At 36.3% G+C, this 20,976-nt stretch overlaps 2 protein-coding genes across 2 annotated transcripts in view; one reads left to right on the top strand and one right to left on the bottom strand.

Moving 5' to 3' along the window:
* Positions 1-11,121, bottom strand: part of LOC100743020 (hemicentin-1) — a 112,611-nt gene extending 101,490 nt beyond the window's left edge. The window contains exons 1-2 of the mRNA XM_012385732.3: positions 10,990-11,121; positions 10,649-10,736 (exon numbers count right to left, since the gene is read on the bottom strand). The gene's annotated coding sequence lies outside the window, so the exon portion shown is untranslated. The remainder of the gene's footprint in view (positions 1-10,648; positions 10,737-10,989) is intronic.
* A 1,097-nt stretch (positions 11,122-12,218) lies between these two features.
* Positions 12,219-20,287, top strand: LOC100743142 (putative U5 small nuclear ribonucleoprotein 200 kDa helicase). The gene is made up of 6 exons (XM_003489545.3): positions 12,219-12,393; positions 12,539-12,702; positions 12,779-13,298; positions 13,375-13,621; positions 13,697-14,024; positions 14,118-20,287. Exons 1-6 carry the CDS (start codon positions 12,349-12,351, stop codon positions 19,216-19,218), a joined length of 6,405 nt encoding a protein of 2,134 aa, XP_003489593.1. The 5' UTR covers positions 12,219-12,348; the 3' UTR covers positions 19,219-20,287.
* The last annotated feature ends 689 nt before the right edge of the window (positions 20,288-20,976 follow it).

Consider the following 20,976-nt stretch of genomic DNA (forward strand, 5'->3'; position numbering starts at 1 on the left):
GGGGGTGGCGCAGGCGTTTTGGTGCACCGACGCATTGATCCCTGGAATTCGTAGGGACGGTGACTAGGGCCAAGCATGTGTCCACTTTCGATGTGAGAAAGAGAGGAGAAGAGGGGGCCACTCGGTGAACAGAATGAGAAGTACATGACGACGAACCTACAGGAGTAGGGAGAAAAAGGGTGGCTGTACCAAGGGAGGGGGGAGAGAATGGAACAATGAGGTTGGAGGAGAGAAGCAACCGTTTTACTCGTAGCCGGTGTCCACACCTGCAGACCGTTGGTCGTGATGCGTTTGAGGATGATGGAATGTCGGTTACGATTGAAAATCTTTTCGAGCCGGAATCTGGATCATGGTAGGGGAAACGGCCAGAAGTTTCGGCCTCGGTGTTTGACGTCCTAACTAGGAGAAAGCGAGATGATGGATAATGATGATGGATGAAACGAGATACCAGGCGGACCAAGGAATAGCGTGCACCGGTTTAAAGAATCCGCGTCTCGAGGGTAGTTTTAATCGCGTATAAAACCTCGAGCGTTCATTTTCCGATGGAAATCAGGGCTTCGCTTCGTGAAAATGTTAGTACCTCAGTTATTTCGTACGCGTCTCCAGATAAAAGGAAAAAAAGGCAAGAAAAATCAGGAAAGCGTATGTAATTCAAATATTATGAGATTTCGTGCCGGACTTCCAAGTTCAAATTTGTTCTTATTAAACCAGCTAGCGTAACGTTTTAATCGGTGCTCGTGAATGCGTTTGCCATGCACCGGAAGTTTTTCAAGTTAATTGCAAGTGAAACGAATTCGTCTGACCGTCGTGTTCCTTATTCAAAAGTAGAGAAAGGGGGGATGAGAAGGCGATGAATGGCCAAGCTATAAAATTAAACAGGAGTCAGAAAAGCCTCGAGTTCTTTGATGGAACGAATCCATCGATTTCGTATAATATAATGTCCGATTCCGAAGTCTCAACGGTATCCTTTTCACTCGGCTGACCTCCGCAAAAATCGTTCGTTAATTAAGACGGCCGATCCCGACGGGTATAGACGAAGGAGAGAAGAGAAGAGAAGAGAAGTGAAGAGAAGTGAAGAAAATAGCAGCGTAACAAACCACGCCATCGGTGCTTCCCTTTCTCGACTCGGCCAAGCCTGATCTGGTGGTTTCGCCAATCCGGTAAAAAAGGTCTTTCCTCGATACCTTCACGCTCGTTTCTCATCGATTTTACGATTCGTTCGATCGTCAACGCGCATCCAGCCTTCGTATCATACCACGAGAAGCGCCGACACGGCCAATGCTTTCTATAAAATATTCAAGTCCAAGCAGCGTACAGATATGTACCAATACTGAATAAATAATAGGGACGAGGAAGATCTACGATCAGTTCATAATTCCGTTCCATTTCGAAGCTCTGATCCATTCGTCGATCTCTCTAACGAGAGCTTCGTACTCGAGATGCGTAAGTTCCGTATGTAGGTTGTATAGGATGGAAATTTCAAAATTGAAAAGAGCAGATGAAGGGACAGGGTTAAGTACTACTACATCGTTGAACGGAACGAACGATGGAAAGAAAAGGATGCCGGGTAAATGATTAGAACCATCGGAAGAAAATTATGTACCTTTTCTCTCTCTCTCTCTCTTAAAACTGTTTCTTCGGTACGTATACCGGAACTGTATCGATAATTTGTTCAACCGACTGACACAATTATTTCTTACAATTTTCTTTGAGGTTCTCGTACAGCGAACAGAACGTTTTCTGACGTTGACGGTGTTCCTGGTGTCGTTATCAGTCGCTTTTCTCCGAAATCAGAGCCACTAACGATCGATCGATTTAATACCTTCATTGGATAACAGTTATTAACGTGTACAGTAATTAGAATTACAGACACAGTATCACCGGTGATAAATTAACGAGACATCTCGAAAATCAGCAATTTTGAAATATCTATAAATAAATATCAACTCTCAAAGCGAGCTATTTACGAGGATGGCAGTTAATTATTTATAGTATATAAAATTATAGTATGTAAATCGTAGTAGCATCTTTTCTTGTTTAATAGTAAACAATATTCTATTTCAGAGAATTTCAAAGCAAAGAGTAAAATAGCATATCAGTAAAATTGGAAAGGGAACAGAAACTTTTCATTACCAAATGACCGAATAGTTAATAAGTTTCTACTTCGAACTGTCTATTTCAAATCGATTTTCCAACAAAGTTACGTTCCTGCGTCGCGTCACTCTTCTAGCAAATTTATACGGATTTGGAGAATGTTATTATTACAATTGACATTTGATCCTGAAATAACAAGTCGTACCTTAATTTAATTTATAGAAAGAGGTAGAATAATTGTAGTAAATGAATTGTAACTGTCTTAATCGAAGTACGAAAAAGTCATCCTGCTTTGTAACTTCTTTTTCACAGACACGCTGATACGGTTACAATGTGTAAGTATACTTTTTCAATGGAACCTTACGATTTTCTTTCGCATAAATTGACTTCCCGTGTTATTCTACGCGCGAAAGATGTAACATAAGATACCTACTTTTTACAACTCATTCAATTCGTTTCACTGCCACATCGTAAACAGTTTCATATTCTTCTCTTAACCTTTCGCCGTTCTGCGTTCCAATTTACTTCCAGCAAGTAAAATCGATTATTATGTATCAAAACTTGATCAAGATGGAATGTTTCCATTAGCTTCGAAGATGCATAAATCTAGTGACATTACGAAGGGCCTTTAAACCTATTAAATAAGAAGTATTAGGTTGTCCGAAATGTTTCCTTCGTTTTATAAGGAAATAATAGACGCACAATGTTTTTTTATTTTATATTAGTTCATCGAATTACGCACGAATATAATAATAGAAATAGAACGAAATGGATCACACCTAATTCAGTAAAACGATATAAAACAGAAATTTTTGTTCATCTATTATCACCTTATGAAACGAAAGGAACTTTTTGGACAACCTAATAGATACGATAAAACGTTTAACGAGGCTAGAAACACAAAGGTTTAATATTTTTCATTATGTTATTTAATTCCTCGGAATCGAGTATTTTCTGCGAAATATACGAAAACTTTGTTCGCCATGGACGAACTTGTTTCACAGTTGCGAATAACTCGATTACGTACATTGCCACTGATCATAGATACAAGATACGTACCTCTACATTTATCAGCTTAAAAGATTTTACTTCGTCTGGCAGATGGAAAGTTGGTCATCCATGGCTGTCGCGGTTTCGACAACTAACTGTAAGTAGCAATTAAAGGAACGTCGAAAGACGAGATTGAAATGGAAAGGCGACATGCCCGCGACGGTGTTTCAATTTACCTCGACGCGCGACGATCCTTTTGTTCGCATTATAATGGAATACATTGATCGAACGAATAACGCGTACACGTGTTCGCAACCTCCTTGAAAATTGAAATACACTCGAAAATTGGGGAATTTATTTCCTGGCAAATAAAATGCCATTTTTTGTATGTATTTTGGCGAGACGGAATAACGATTAAAAAAAAATAAACAAAAAATAAAAAAAGAAGCACGAAGAAGAGAAGAGGAGGGGAACGGAGGACGCCACTTTTATGTCCGAGGCCGAAATCAATTTTTGCATAGCTGTAGTCGAATTCGATGTTCCGTACGCGTGTTCATCAGTCCATTCCACATCAACGAATGGTGGAAAAATCGTGAAACCTCGAGCTCGTCGAGGCGCGAAATCTAACAAACAAGCAAGTCGCGATACGCGATTCCAGAAAACTTAAATGTCTTTTAAATTTCTTCACATTCGAACTATTTAAACCTCTTGTAACAGAGAAGCAGAGGAAAAGAGAGGAAGAGAAAAGCGTAGGGAGAAGGAAATTGGATGAACCGGGTGATATAGCTGTCTTCTTGCCGGGGGTTCGTTAGCACGGGCCAGATACGCGAACATCCCCCGAGCGTGGTACGCGCAGCCGAGAGATTTAAAGATAGATTCGAAAGTAGAATCAGGTCAGGGTACAATCCGCCACCACTGGCGGAATGTGTCAGTAAATCGGCGAAAACGCGTCTGCATTAACGAACCGACGCTGTCACTGGTCCGTGTTCGCTTTTGATTGCAAATGATTTCAAAACGTACGGTCAACCTGAACCGCGAACCAGCTAAACCACCGAATGTCCGAGTTATGGAAAAAAAATGAGGAAGAGGAACGATAATTAGCTGTCGTTTCAATTTCGTTTCGGTATTTTTCCTGCGATGCTTGTGTTATCGAAATAGTTATGTAATAATTGCATGGGGGATGATTGTAGGCGAAAAATTAGACAGAGTAAATTCGTAAAACGTAAAATAATAAAAACGACGTTTAAACTTCTCGACTTTTCAGATAATAACGCATCCTAGTAGTCGGAAGTTAGGTTCACAACGTACGCGTTGATTTATTATCAAATGAGGAGTAACCGGTTTTATAAATGAACTTCCGTCGTGATGTCCATATAATTACGTGATTTAATTGGACATAATCCTTCTGCGATATAATTACAGATGCAATCGTAGCAATTCCGTAACATGATGAATATTTTATTGAAAAAAGATTGAAATGCATCGAAGAAGAATTAAAAATGTTAGAGGGATTTTTGTAAAACTATTAACTAACTTAAATAAAACTCTTCAACTCTAAAATGATAATTTTAAAAAAAAAAAAACGTTATCATTCAATGAATCATTGTTGGTTACCTAACACGCGAACATCGATACAAGTACTCTGCGACAATAATTCGTTGGATCGAGAGATGGTGAGACTGCGTTCGACCGATCGGGATAACCCTCTTTCGAATTACCCTAATAGTTCCGTAACATGCTGCATAAACAGCCACATCGCCTGCTTATTCCAACCCCAAAGGAACGAATCTTCCTTACTCCCATTCAGAGTTCCTATCCATGGATCTCGCTCATTCCAGTAAAATCTAACGATCGAGACGCGTCTCGTCGTAAACACGCTCTAGGAAAGGGAGATGCTGTCTCGTGGAAAGGCACGTCGAACGCAGATAGAGCGAAACGATCGATCGATCGCTCTCAGACTTTTCGCATACATTAACATCGAGTGGTTGAACGCACGTAGTGAGAAGAAAACGAAGAGAGAGAGAGAGAAAGAAAAAAAAAGAAAAGGGGCAAAGAGGTAGAAAACAGGAAGAAGAAGAGGCTACTGGTAAAAAATGAGCGAGTCTGACCCCACTGTTTACAGATGCATTTTCGATTTTGTCTCGCGCGAGGTGCGCGAGCATCGAGCCGCATGCAGTCCACTCCACGCTCTAGCTGTAATTCAGTAATGGTCTTACGGTGAAGTTCATAATAACTGACGCAAATGAGAGGGTCTCGTAATTAATTCGCGCATACTTATGAATAGAATAAGAGAGGCAACGTGCGAGACAGGGAGAGCGAACGGTTAGGGAACGGGACAGAGAGAAAGAGAAAGAGAGAGAGAGAGAGAGAGAGAGAGAGAGAGAGAGAGAGAGAGAGAGAGAGAGAGAGAGAGAGAGAGAGAGAGAGAGAGAGAGAGAGAGAGAGAGAGAGAGAGAGAGAGAGAGAGAGAGAGAGAGAGAGAGAGAGAGAGAGAGAGAGAGAGAGAGAGAGAGAGAGAGAGAGAGAGAGAGAGAGAGAGAGAGAGAGAGAGAGAGAGAGAGAGAGAGAGAGAGAGAGAGAGAGAGAGAGAGAGAGAGAGAGAGAGAGAGAGAGAGAGAGAGAGAGAGAGAGAGAGAGAGAGAGAGAGAGAGAGAGAGAGAGAGAGAGAGAGAGAGAGAGAGAGAGAGAGAGAGAGAGAGAGAGAGAGAGAGAGAGAGAGAGAGAGAGAGAGAGAGAGAGAGAGAGAGAGAGAGAGAGAGAGAGAGAGAGAGAGAGAGAGAGAGAGAGAGAGAGAGAGAGAGAGAGAGAGAGAGAGAGAGAGAGAGAGAGAGAGAGAGAGAGAGAGAGAGAGAGAGAGAGAGAGAGAGAGAGAGAGAGAGAGAGAGCGGCAGAGTGAAGACGGGAGGAGAGACACGTAACCCTATGCTGAGCTTGCGTAACCTAGTATCTGCAAATCCCATGTTGGAAGCCTCCCACAAAGCAGTGAATCAACGCTGTTAATTTGTTAAGTGTAAAGTGAATCAAATCAGTTTCAGAACAGTACTTATGTATGCCAGACGTGACCGTAAGCACCGGAATTTCCGGCTGGCCGCAAGGATCGGCCACAAATTATTTCGCGATTTCAACCGTTTCGAGAACAATTCGTGAATTCGCGTGTATTGGCTTGGCGAATTTTTACGTAAGGAAGCGCAAGATGCTACTCCAGGACTAAAGCAGGATATTTGAATATATTGTCGTAGTTAGGAGGATGAATAGTCGTTAAATACAAAGATACAAGTTCTTTACAAATAACTGATAAATCTTTGAAACAGATGCTATCTACGTAATAAATTTCACTTTTACGCTGTTTATTTGAAGACGATGGAAAAGTAACGTTTGGAATCTTTGACGGTGCTGAAATAAACAATTTCGAGTGACTGTTACCTCATAATATACAGTAGCGGACAAAAGATTAAGACGAAATGGAAAAAATAAATAATTGATTTACTTTCCATAAAAAATATAAATACGGTGTTCTACTTTTGGTATTAACTAATTAGACATTTGTTTATACACTTACAAAAAAAATTTCATTTTGTTATTTTTTGATAAGAACCGTTTATCAGATTGGTATTCCACGATTATAGAACACCGGATTCACGTTTCAACGTCGAAGTTCGCGTAGATCGAGTAGCTTTAATAGTTACATAGATGACGAGCAAGATAATAATTGCAAGAGCAATTACGTTAATGAATTTAAAAGGGACGTTGTTCGAATTAAAATTGAATTCTCATAAATACGATATAGAGAAATTTCCAAAACGATGAATATTAATTGGCCAAATATTGCAATATATAATTCATCTCTGTATCCATAAAATCAACACTGATTTCTCACTAACTCGATATGTACACCGATATAGTTAAATGTATTCTGGCTTTCGTTTTAATAGTTTTAGCAAGTTATCCTGCTTTACTTCCTATCGTTTGGGTTTTAGCTTTGCGAGATATTGCGCGTTATTTTCGAATTTTTCCGATAAAAATAGTCGATAGCATTTTCACCGTTCAGTCGATCCCGTCTTTATGATATATAGAATAAATGGTGAATCGCGATACGATCGAAAGAGATGATTAATCGCGCGCGAAAGACTCGAAAAGGCTGAATTAAGTTCTACTTTCTGTTCCTCTCGGATGAAAGATATTCGCCAGACTTTCGGGATGAAACTCGGAGAGAAGAATTTAATTGTAATATATATACTTCGCAATATCCCATGTTTCCATGAAGAATTAACGACGTTAACATAATTACGAGTCCGTTATCACTCAACGTTACACGATTTCTTTCATAATGATGTAGCTCTTCATTATCTTCTCCTTTACGCTGCGTTTCCCGCGTTTTGCCCACGGTATCTTAAAAACAACAGTTCTTCAAAAAGTAATAAACAAGCGGAACGTCATACCGACTAAAAACCAAAATCCTACAAAAGAGAGAATAACAAAATGTTGCCCTATCCAAACAAAGGCTACTACACGCGCGTATCTAGCGCCTGAAGCGGTTGCACGTTCAGAATATTCGCAAACTCGTCGCGATCGCGATATAAATAAACGTGTGTAATATCGTGTTTGCGCGTAAAATGTCGTCTTATCAATTTCACAATGGCCGTTTCTGCACTTTGACCACTGACCGTCGAGCTGACTGTTCCCGATGATACGAAACATGCAACGTAAGAAAAAAAAAAACCGTACACAACACAACGACAGAGACTAATACGCAGACGGGGTACATCGATCACCATTCGTATCTCGAAATTTGATACAGCCACGCGATAAAACGTGACGAGAAAACGGTCTATTTTAGGTCCTTCGGCGAATGTTCCAGTCGGTTTCGTCGGCGTTGCCATTTTGTCACATTTAGAAATTATCGGATAGATCGAAATTGAATCGCTCGATATGGTAAGAGATCACGAGGTTTCCAACGGATTTGTATTAGGTTGGGTGACGTGGGACGATCAATGTTTGTGGTCCATCGTTGAATTCTCGGATGGGTTTCACGGACTTCGCCATTTTCCTACATTGAAAATCAATCCGCAAAAAAGGGCAAATATTTGCTTCGCGTTAAATCGATGAGAACAAAAGACGGTATATATGTATAAACGAAACGACGCGAAAGAAATATCTTGGATAAAAGATTAAAAATGGACTAGTCAAGTTAATAAAAATAGAGAAGCATTAAAAAATTATCGGGTAGAAACTGAATCATTCGATACGATGATAGATCTCGGGGAACTTACGAAAGTGGTGTATGAAAAATTCATCGGTTGACTGGAGCATTAACGTTGAGCAACATTGTTTCTGCGAAACTTTGTCGATATCGCCGGGCGACACCCCAAAGTGAAGTACTATAATTGAACAGTGGATGATTTTTAGGTGAAAGCACGACTGCTGCATAGCACGTCGCATTAAATAAACAAAGTTTCGTTTGATCCACTTTCGGACCAGCACTTCGTCTCCGTAGTATATCGCACCAAAAAACAAAAGAAATAGCGTGTATCTATTTTCGCGTATTTTCGTAATGCAGAAAGTATCAAAATTATGATTACGTAAATTCCATTCGCATAACACCGTTCTAAATGATGATCTACGAATGAAACTCCGCAACAACATGCATGTAGCCGCGTAGAAAGTATCGAAGTTACGAATACTCAATTAAGGCTATTCTAAATGGTAATTTTCAAATAAAATTCTGTAATAACTTGCATGTAATCTTGCAAGAAGCATTGAAATTACGTCTATTAAAATTCACAGCATAATAGATGATCGCTTTGAAATAAAATTATGTAATAACTTGTGTGTGATCTTGCACAGGAAGTATCGAAGATTCTTAAACAAGCCACAGGATTCGTTAAGGAAAGATGAAATTTAATGCCGGTTACTTATGCATACGACGCGTCGAGACTGTCGAGACTGTATTATTCGCGCGTTATTACGCGCACAGGATGCATGCGAGCCGGAAATGTCTCGTAAGGGAAACGCGATCGCGCGATCCGCGAGAGCTTAATGACGGTTAATATGTAATTCTCGTGCATTGAAACCCGATATAATATTTCGAATTCCCCACCCATGATGTTAATAAAATAGAATCCGCAGCCTGCTACGTGTGGCTGTCGATGGGGTCAGAGGGGATGCATTAACGTATTCAGTATTGGAACGCGCAGAATGGATAGCGCGACGCACGCGATATACAATTTCAATAAATTCGACACGCAGGATGCTGTCATGATAGACGAATCCCGTGTTCGAACGAGAATAGCAACGATGTGGCAGAATAACGAGATGATTTTATTGCACTAGTATTCGAACCAGCTTCGCTTTATTATTCACTAAATTTCGTAATTAAAAAAAGTCCTAATTTCAGTAACGCGTGTCATTAATTTAGTTTATATCGGAGCTTTCTTTACCACTTAAGAATATTTTCTTTGACTTTTATATATAAATACGTACTGCATTAGATAAATGGTAATTTAACGCAATTAACAATGTATAAGAAATACATACCTTTTATACATTTGTATTTGTTATGATGGAATATAACCACTGATTAAATACCTCGCCCGTAATATTTAACAAATTGTACAATTTTGATGGTACTGTTAAATAATAATTGATTTTGTTAATATTCCGATAATATGTATATTCGTTTGATTTATTAAATGAATATATAATTTGCAACACTCAGTTAATAATTCTGTTCTAACCATCAGTTGATGTTATTATAGATATTTACTGAATTTGTCATCTGTTGTTGAACAATTTCTAATTCATATAGATACTTTACTATATTTTCTATGTTATCGATCGTTAGTAATACATATCTACAGACGAGGTCACGACACAGACACGGTACTCGCCAATAGTCATGAGATGTTCATAATTTTACGCGATCTACAAACGGTAAATTATATCCTTTTATAGAATGAAAGATGAAATTAGAAATTATTTAAAGGATATATCTATTCGCGAATGTCAGAATCATGCACTCAAATGTATTTTCTAGTAAAAGACTACGTCGGGTTTTGTAAATATTCGAGAAATCGTTTGCCAGAAATCGAAGAAAAGAAGTAAATAAACATGGCTGAGGGTAGTCGGATAACAACGTATAAAGGCAACGTTTAGCCTTGACTCGAGACGCATCTAAACATGTTCGCGCGGTTTCAAAAACAATAAAGGTTATGCATGAAGATGCAGACAGCAATCTTACTACAAAGAATACGTGTTTGAAATGCACCAAAATATACAAGTTTAAATATAAGAATATATTAAAAATTTACTTTAATTTAAAATTGTAGTTTACAATACACGTAGATTGAAACAGGGAAATGATTTGATGTATCCGAAAATAAAATCGTATCTACATATTTCCATTCTAGTAGTCTTAATAAATTATAGATTTATTTATAATTTACAACTTGTATATAACTTAATTGTACATACGTACTGACTGTAATCGCGTATAACCACAAATAAAACATCTCAAACACATATATCACATATAATTCACTAAATGATAATATAAATGTATACGTACCAGTACACCTGCCTTTTTAGCCGTAAAGGACATATTATCAAATTTTCACAGCATAGTCATCGAAATGGTTTCAGCACTCAGTCAACAACTTGAATACGAGAAAAACAGAGTCAAGATTAATATATATATAAAATCAGCAGCAATGATATTAAAATGAAACAATAACTAAGTTTAAATTTCGTCTCAAAAGCTTATAACATAAATTACTACATGTATAGTAAGTGTAAATGTCAAATAAATTACCAAGAATAAATGAAAAAAACAAAGTTCGGCAAATTATTTAGTATCATTGTTGCAATACCTAAGAAAGTATTAGATAAGAACATATTAATTGAACAAACCTAATAGTAGCTTGCAAAAGGTAACAGAATGGTAATGGAAATAGAACGGACCAACAAGAAATCACGCACGTCAAACGAAGTAACACATCCTGCCGCCACGATTTCCGATAACTGAATGACATTTCGCGCCAAACATCGTCCTGCCGCTTTCCTATTGGCTGACATCGGACGTCATTTCTTCTACTCAAAACGGCGCGCAAAATTGAAATATTGTAGATGCGTAATTCAAAATTCAATTAACGAGCTATGACAGTTTCGGACCAGATAATCATAAAGGTATTATTATCAGTGAAATAGAAGAATCTTATATTTCTGTGATACTTATTGTATCTATCTGTATTGTATTGTATCTATTGCCTGTGTGTTTATTATTATACAAATCGAACAAATTCATTGGAATGATAATTCTGAGCTTTAATTCGAACAATTACTACAGACGAAATGTTTGTGTCATTACAATAATCAGCTATAATAATTCGATAATATCGCATGTGACATAAAAATGATAAGATTGTCGCAGATCTCAGGTCTTTTCCAAAATATACAGCAAATGCAAATTTTGAAATAAGGTCTAGTTTGTACCTTAGTACCTAGTTTGTACCTAGTACCTAGGTTGTACTAATTTGTGTAGATTTGTAATCATATAACCACAATCTCATATAAGTCTATGACTGGTATGTAATTTATAAATAATCAATTAGCTAACTTACATGAAGAACCACATATTTGTTTCGGAGTTGATATATATTATATATATTAATATATATCATAGTATATATTATCTTTACTCTCTATACAATTTACAATACTGTTAAAGTGAATACTTACAATAGATATGTGAAAGTGGCAGGGTCCGCCGCTTTTTCAGGAACTATACATGTGGTAATATATAATTCGTTTTACTTGCCACCGGCCTTACCTACGCGAGAATTACCGAATATTCATAAGAACATCGAAGTTAAGCTACACTGGGCATAGTTAGCCCATTCGGTTGACCGTGTGTTGTTGGCATAAAAAGGGAGAAAGAGAAGAGGAAATGAGATATAAAAAGAGAATTTGAAAAGAGAAAAATGATAAAAGAATAGGGACAAGATACTGAAAGAATGTTTTTATTGGGCAACAAAGGGAGCAATTAGTCCCCTAAAAACGCTACCTCTTGGGAAAAATGGATAAACTCTATGGTTAATCAGTTGATCATATCATACAGATACTCGATCTACTGTCAGTAGTTTAATTTTCTGTCACTAGGTGGCGTATCGCTATAATTTTGTGTAAAAACCGTTTTGAGTTTATTGAAAAGAGCGTGTAAAATAAGAGTAATTTATAATCTTTTAGTAATTAAGTGCAAAAAAGGTAGTTATGGCAGACGCTGCAGCGCGGCAGTTGCAGTACGAATATAAAGCAGTTAGTATATTTATTAATCACCTGTCTAATTTTGATTAGATATGTTTGCATTCTTTGATTACATTACGAAGAGGTTAAGTTCTAAGTGTAATCAGAAATTAAACACATTTTTATCAATTAATAAATGTCCGTATGTTTGTTTCAGAATTCTAATCTCGTATTACAAGCTGATGTGCGATTAATAGAAAGACGTAGTAGAGATGAAGCTACTGGTGAAGTTATGTCCCTTGTTGGGAAACTGGATGGAACGCGAATGGGTGATAGAGCACAACGCACTAAACCAGGAAAGGCAGAGGAACGAAAAGTCAAGTAAATAATATGAGTTATTTAACATATTCATTATCATAATGAACTATTCTCTATATTAGATATTTATATTTAATAGGCGTCAGAAACGAGATGAAGCACAATATGATTTTGCACGGATGAAAGGTGCAACATTGCTTTCAGAAGGCGTAGATGAGATGGTTGGAATTGTTTATCGTCCTAAGACTCAAGATACACGTCAAACCTACGAAGTATTACTGAGTTTTATTCAAGAAGCCTTAGGAGATCAACCTAGAGATATTCTTTGTGGTGCTGCTGATGAAGTATTAGCAGTTTTAAAAAATGATCGGCTTAAGGAAAAAGAAAAGAAGAAAGAAACAGAATTATTATTGGGTCCATTAGCTGAAGAAAGATTTGCATTATTAGTGAACCTTGGAAAAAAAATCACAGATTTTGGTAGTGACGAGAAAATTACTACAAATGAAGAAAATATTGATGAAACATATGGAATTAATGTGCAATTTGAAGAAAGCAGTGAAGAAGATGATGAAGATGTTTATGGAGAAGTTAGAGAAAATGATGATGAAGGTGATGAAGGTGAAGAAGCTAATGATGATAGGGCTATTCATGCAGAAAATGTAAATATATTCAGCAAGACTGACTTCCATGAACCTAAAAAAATATTTGTTAATAAATAATTGTATTGTTTTTTAGTTGGGTGGTGCAGAAGAAATGAAGAAAGAAAAGCCATTACATCCTTTGGATATAGATGCATATTGGTTGCAAAGGAGATTAAGTAGGATATATGACGATGCTATGGTCTCACAAGCAAGAGCTGCAGAAGTATTAGCAGTTTTAAAAGATGCTGGAGATGATCGTGACTGTGAAAATCAACTAGTACTTTTGCTGGGTTATGATTGTTTCGACTTCATTAAACAACTCAAGAAATATAGGCATACAAGTAAGAAAAATTCACAGAGAAATGTAATGATTCGTTAATACATATAATGCAATCAAATATTTTTGTTCATTGTAGTTGCTTATTGCACTATGTTGGCATCCTCACAGTCCGAATCAGAACGTCAAAAAATTCGAAATAAGATGAATGATGATCCTGTATTAGCAAAAATTTTGCGACAATTAGATACAGGTAAAGGTGATGACGATGCCGATGAAACAATGGAAGCAAGGGCACAACGTAAACGGAGAGAAGAAAACGAAGATACTGGAGGTCCTGGAGGGCAAGTTCAGGGTACAAGAAATCTAATAGATCTAGAAGACTTGATATTTGCACAAGGTAGTCATTTTATGGCAAATAAACGTTGTCAGTTACCTGATGGAAGTTTCAGAAAGCAGCGTAAAGGGTACGATATTTATATTTATTTGAAACCTATTTAAAATTTTGTATTTTTAATCATTTACTTTTTTTTATATCATCTATCTTTTATCTTTTCTAGATATGAAGAAGTTCATGTTCCTGCTTTAAAACCAAAACCATTTGCAGAAAACGAGAAACTTTACCCAATTGATCAATTGCCAAAATACGTGCAACCAGCTTTTGAAGGATTTAAGACATTAAACCGAATTCAGAGTCGTTTATATCAAGCTGCATTAGAAAGCGATGAGAATTTACTACTGTGTGCACCAACAGGTGCTGGTAAAACTAATGTTGCTCTTTTATGTATGATGCGTGAAATTGGAAAACATATAAATGCAGATAGTACAATTAACGCGGATGAATTCAAAATAATTTATGTTGCACCAATGCGTTCTTTGGTACAAGAAATGGTTGGAACTTTTGGTAAAAGGTTATCCACGTATAATTTAACCGTTTCGGAATTAACCGGTGATCATCAATTAACAAGGGAACAGATAGCTGCAACTCAAGTTATTGTTTGCACTCCTGAAAAATGGGATATTATAACGCGAAAAGGAGGAGAGAAAACCTTTACTTCATTGGTTAGATTAATTATTATTGATGAAATTCATTTGCTACATGATGAGAGAGGTCCTGTTTTGGAGGCATTAGTGGCTAGAACAATCAGGAATATTGAAACAACACAGGAAGATGTAAGACTAATTGGTCTCTCTGCAACATTACCAAATTATCAGGACGTCGCAGCCTTTTTACGTATAAAACCAGAATCAGGATTATTTTATTTTGATAATAGTTTTAGACCTGTTGCATTAGAACAGCAATATATAGGTGTAACAGAAAAGAAAGCATTGAAACGTTTTCAAGTAATGAATGAAATTGTATATGAGAAAACAATGGAACATGCTGGCAGGAATCAAGTTCTAGTTTTTGTTCATTCACGAAAAGAAACTGGGAAAACAGCACGTGCTATTAGAGATATGTGTTTGGAAAAAGATACATTGGGACAATTTCTTAGAGAAGGATCTGCATCAATGGAAGTTTTACGAACAGAAGCTGAACAAGTTAAAAATCAAGAACTCAAAGATTTATTACCTTATGGTTTTGCTATTCATCATGCTGGTATGACAAGAGTAGACAGAACATTAGTTGAAGATCTTTTTGCTGACAGACATATACAAGTACTAGTATCCACAGCAACTTTAGCGTGGGGTGTTAACTTACCAGCACATACAGTTATCATAAAAGGAACTCAAGTCTATAATCCAGAGAAAGGTAGATGGGTTGAATTAGGTGCTCTAGACGTGTTGCAAATGTTGGGTAGAGCTGGTCGTCCACAGTATGATACAAAAGGTGAAGGTATTCTTATTACAAATCATAGTGAACTTCAATATTATTTGTCCCTACTAAATCAGCAGTTACCTATTGAATCACAATTAATTAGTAAAATGTCAGATATGTTAAATGCAGAAATAGTATTAGGCACTATACAGAATATTAGAGATGCAGTTACTTGGTTAGGATACACATACTTATACATTAGAATGCTTCGTTGTCCAAGTTTATATAGTATAAGCCAGGATAAACTAAAAGAAGATCCACTACTTGAATTACACAGAGCAGATCTTATTCATTCTGCCGCAGTAGCATTAGATCGCAGTGGTTTGATTAAATATGATCGAAAATCTGGAAATTTCCAAGCTACTGAACTAGGTCGAATAGCGTCGCATTATTATTGTACTCATGATACGATGTCTATATACAATCAATTACTAAAACGTACTCTAAGTGAAATTGAATTGTTCAGAGTGTTTTCATTATCTAGTGAATTTAAACATATAAACGTTAGAGAAGAAGAGAAGTTAGAATTACAGAAATTGATGGAGAGAGTACCAATACCAGTAAAAGAAAGTATAGAAGAAGCAAGTGCGAAAGTCAATGTACTTTTACAAGCATACATCTCTCAATTGAAACTTGAAGGATTTGCTCTTATGTCTGATATGGTATTTGTTACTCAATCCGCATCGCGATTAATGAGAGCTATCTTTGAAATCGTCTTATTTCGTGGCTGGGCACAACTAGGGGATAAATGTCTATCCTTATGTAAAATGATAGATCGTAGAATGTGGCAATCGATGTCACCTCTTAGGCAATTCAGAAAAATGCCAGAGGAAATTGTAAAAAAGATAGAAAAAAAGAATTTTCCCTGGGAAAGATTGTATGATTTAGGACCGAATGAAATCGGTGAATTGATTCGAGTACCAAAGCTAGGTAAAACTATACATAAATATATTCATCAATTTCCAAAACTAGAACTATCGACGCACATTCAACCGATTACCCGTTCTACTTTAAGAGTAGAACTAACTATTACACCAGACTTTCAATGGGATGAAAAAATACATGGAGCATCTGAAGCATTTTGGATTTTAGTTGAAGATGTAGATTCGGAAGTGATACTTCACCATGAATATTTTTTACTCAAGGCCAAATATGCAACAGACGAACATTTGATCAAATTTTTTGTTCCTGTATTTGAGCCTTTACCACCACAATATTTCTTGCGTGTGGTATCAGATAGATGGATTGGGGCGGAAACTCAACTGCCTGTCAGTTTTCGACATTTAATTTTGCCAGAAAAGAATTTACCACCAACTGAATTACTTGATTTACAACCGCTTCCAATTACTGCGTTACGTAATTCAAAGTTCGAAAACATTTATGCAGATAAATTTCCACAATTTAATCCAATTCAAACACAAGTTTTTAATGCTATTTATAATTCAGATGATAATGTCTTTGTTGGAGCACCTACGGGTTCAGGTAAAACAACAATTGCAGAATTTGCTGTATTACGTTTACTTACCCAAAATCCAGAAGGAAGAGCTGTATACATGGTTAGTAAAGAAGCTTTAGCAGAGTTAGTTTATGTGGATTGGTCATCAAAGTTTAATCAACAACTAGGTAGGAAGGTAGTTCTTCTGACTGGTGAAACAGGAACAGATTTAAAATTGCTTGCAAAAGGGCAGATCATAATAACAACTGCAGATAAATGGGATGTATTATCACGAAGATGGAAACAAAGAAAAAATGTACAAAACATTCAACTTTTCATTGTTGATGAACTTCAATTAATTGGTGGAGAAGAAGGGCCTGTATTAGAGGTTGCATGTTCAAGGGCACGATATATTTCTTCACAGCTAGATAAACCAACCAGAATTATAGCATTGTCAGCTTCACTTGCTGATGCTAAAGATGCTGCTCAATGGTTAGGTGCACCTGCTGCTGCAACATTCAATTTCCATCCATCTGTTAGGCCTGTACCTCTAGAGTTGCATGTACAAGGAATAAATATTACTCACAATGCATCTAGATTAGCTGCTATGGCAAAACCAGTGTATAATGCAATACTTAGACATGCATCTCATAAACCAGTCATTGTTTTTGTACCTACTCGTCGTCAAGCCAGATTAACAGCCATAGATTTATTAACATTCACTGCAGCTGAAGGACAACCTTCTCGATTCTTCCACGCAGAAGAAGCTGATATCAAACCGTTCTTAGATAGAATGACAGATAAAACATTGAAAGAAACACTCTCACAAGGTGTAGCTTATCTTCATGAGGGGCTGTCTGTGGATGATCGACATCTGGTTGAACAACTTTTCGATAGTGGTGCTATTCAAATAGCAGTTGCTACGAGAGACCTTTGTTGGGGTTTATCTATTAGCTCTCATCTTGTTGTTGTTATGGATACCCAATGTTACAATGGAAAGACACATGCATACGAAGATTATCCAATTACAGATGTTTTACAAATGGTAGCACGTGCAAATCGTCCGTTAGAAGATGACGATGCCAAATGTGTTCTTCTTTGCCAGAGTTCAAAGAAAGACTTCTTTAAGAAATTCTTAAACGAACCTTTGCCTGTAGAAAGTCATTTAGATCATAGGTTACATGATCATTTCAACGCAGAAATTGTGACTAAAACAATTGAAAATAAACAAGACGCAGTTGATTATCTTACATGGACTTTCTTATATAGACGACTTACACAGAATCCAAATTATTATGGATTACAAGGTGTTACACATAGACATTTATCAGATCATTTATCTGAATTGGTTGAAAGTACTTTGAGCGACCTAGAGCAAGCAAAATGTGTCGCTGTAGAAGATGAAATGGACACCTTGCCTTTGAATCTTGGCATGATTGCAGCTTATTATTACATTAATTATGCGACAATTGAGTTGTTCAGTCTTTCTTTAAATAATAAAACCAAAATCAGAGGTTTGCTGGAAATTATCTCAGCTGCTGCTGAATATGAAAATGTTCCAGTTAGGCAGCGTGAAGAAAATTTGTTAAGGAGTTTGGCAACAAGACTTCCACATGCACCTCAAGCTACAAGGATGGCTGACCCTCATGTGAAAGCACAACTTCTATTGCAAGCACATTTATCCAGAATATTACTTGGTCCAGAACTACAAAAAGATACAGAATTAGTATTAAGCAAAGCTATAAGATTAATACAAGCTTGTGTTGATGTTCTTAGTTCATCTGGTTGGTTAGCTCCTGCTGTGGCTGCTATGGAACTAGCACAGATGGTTACACAAGCCATGTGGTCTAAGGATTCGTACCTCAAACAATTACCGCATTTTACACCTGAAACTATCAAACGTTGTACAGATAAAGGAGTAGAAACGGTATTTGATGTAATGGAATTGGAAGATGATGATAGAAATCGTCTTTTACAATTATCTGAGACTCAAATGGCAGATGTTGCTAAATTTTGTAATCGTTATCCAAATATAGAAATGTCTTATGAAGTTCAAGATAAAGATAAATTACGCAGTGGTGGTACAGTAAATGTAATTGTACAGCTTGAAAGAGAAGATGAAGTGACAGGTCCAGTTGTAGCACCTTTCTTCCCACAAAAACGCGAAGAAGGGTGGTGGGTTGTTATCGGCGATCCGAAGACTAATTCTTTGTTATCGATTAAGAGGTTGACACTACAACAAAAGGCGAAGGTCAAACTCGATTTTGTGGCACCTGCTCCTGGTCAACATTCTTACACTTTGTATTTCATGAGTGATGCTTATTTAGGTTGTGACCAGGAATACAAATTTACTATCAGTGTAGAAGAGTATGAGTCGGATGTTAGTTCAGGGTCAGAATCAGATTAAGAAAAGAAAGATTAAAAAGAAGTTTATTAAATATTACATGTATTATAATTAATAACTGGTTTTTTATAAGTATAATCTCAATGAAGTATCAGTGTTTCAGTGAATTAAAATTATCATATTCGTGGATAATCACGAATATCATAAAATGATATACATGTCGATATGTTTCGATTGATCATTTTTAAATTGTACTTCTCTATTTGATTACAAATTTTCATGTGTGTCCCCTGTTTATATACGAGATGCTCTACTTAAATCGATCACATTCAGATTGATATTAGAAATATTTTTCAATGTGAAATATAATTTAGTCCATGTGAAATTAAGTGGGAAGGGGTAAGTCATCATTTTATTCACTTCTTTCATCTATTTTACTCTTCACTAATTTCACCAAGACTACAAGATTTCACCAAAACTTTTTTTTAATCCCTGACAGAAAGTGATTTATTTGGCGCGGAATCCATTGCAATTCACGTTACAATAACAAAGGAGTAAAATTTTATCTTTTTGAGCATTATTGATATAAGTAGATTCTGGATGTTTATGTAAATTTATATTTCGATAGATACTACGAAAGATAAGATTATACCATTAAATGTTATAACGATACTATACTTTTAATAATTTATATATGATTTCATTCTGTACATTTTTGTACCTTTACATTTTCTATAAATGCATAAAGATCCGCAGTCCAGTTATAAGAGTAAATATGGCGTGGATGATTAATGTTTGAGGATCAAAAAAAAGTAGTAAGAATGTGGTGTGCGTCTAGAATTTGACTGTATTTTCATATTTTTGTAATCAATAACGCATTTACATTGACTTTCTATTAAAATAAATTATAATGCAAAATATTGAAACTGGAACATGTACTACGTCTAGTACAACATTGTGCCGTAAGCGATTATTACGAGAAAATTGTTCATTCGCTCGAAAATACACAGTGATTGAACCATGAAAGAATTCATCAGAAGTCGCGTGAGAGTTGTCAGAGAGTGTAGGTCTGTTAGATTTACTGAAATAATTGTAAGAAATACTGCAAATATATCTTTAGTCATCTTCTTAAGTCTAGCATAATTTCCCTCGTTCTAATCCACTGATCCTATATGTAAAATCAATTACTTTATTTAGTTTGAAACAAGTAAATAGCATAAATAATTATTACAAGTCGCTTAAGAAACAATTCGAAATATATCTATATCAGACAATTGAGCAGTTTTATTTACTCTGTAAGTGTACATGGAAATAATAAACATATGTACACGTATATTTGATTTTGTATGATAAGAACAGAGAGTCGCGTGGGTAATAGTATTTCAACTAGTTGACCGTCTAATTGATTGATTGTCCAGACGCCAGTTGCTTTATTCTCGCAATATCCGCTTTCGGAAGTATCTCTTTGCAAGCGTTTAACATATAGCGTCTTTAAAAGTGTACTCAAATAGAAAGAGGTTTCTAAAGACTTTACACGTCAATTACCCCTTATCTTTAAATATTTTTATTGTTTGTCGAAAGCAGCTGTGAAACATTTATCCAAACATTGCTCATTGATTTCAGAGTTATTGATATTTTTTAAGCATCTACTATAAATTCTTTCTAAGAGAATGTAACGTTATGTTCAAATATCTGTATATAACTTGAATAATTCAAATGAGCCGAGAACTAACATTCTTCGTTAAAGTCATATGTTCTTTTTAAAATTTCACAGAAAGAAATTGAACATGTTCAAATGTTCTTCAATTGTTAATAAAATAG

The sequence above is a fragment of the Bombus impatiens genome, unplaced genomic scaffold (genome assembly GCF_000188095.3).
Source record: "Bombus impatiens unplaced genomic scaffold, BIMP_2.2 scf_0344, whole genome shotgun sequence".
In the NCBI taxonomy this organism is placed as follows: Eukaryota; Metazoa; Arthropoda; class Insecta; order Hymenoptera; family Apidae; genus Bombus; species Bombus impatiens.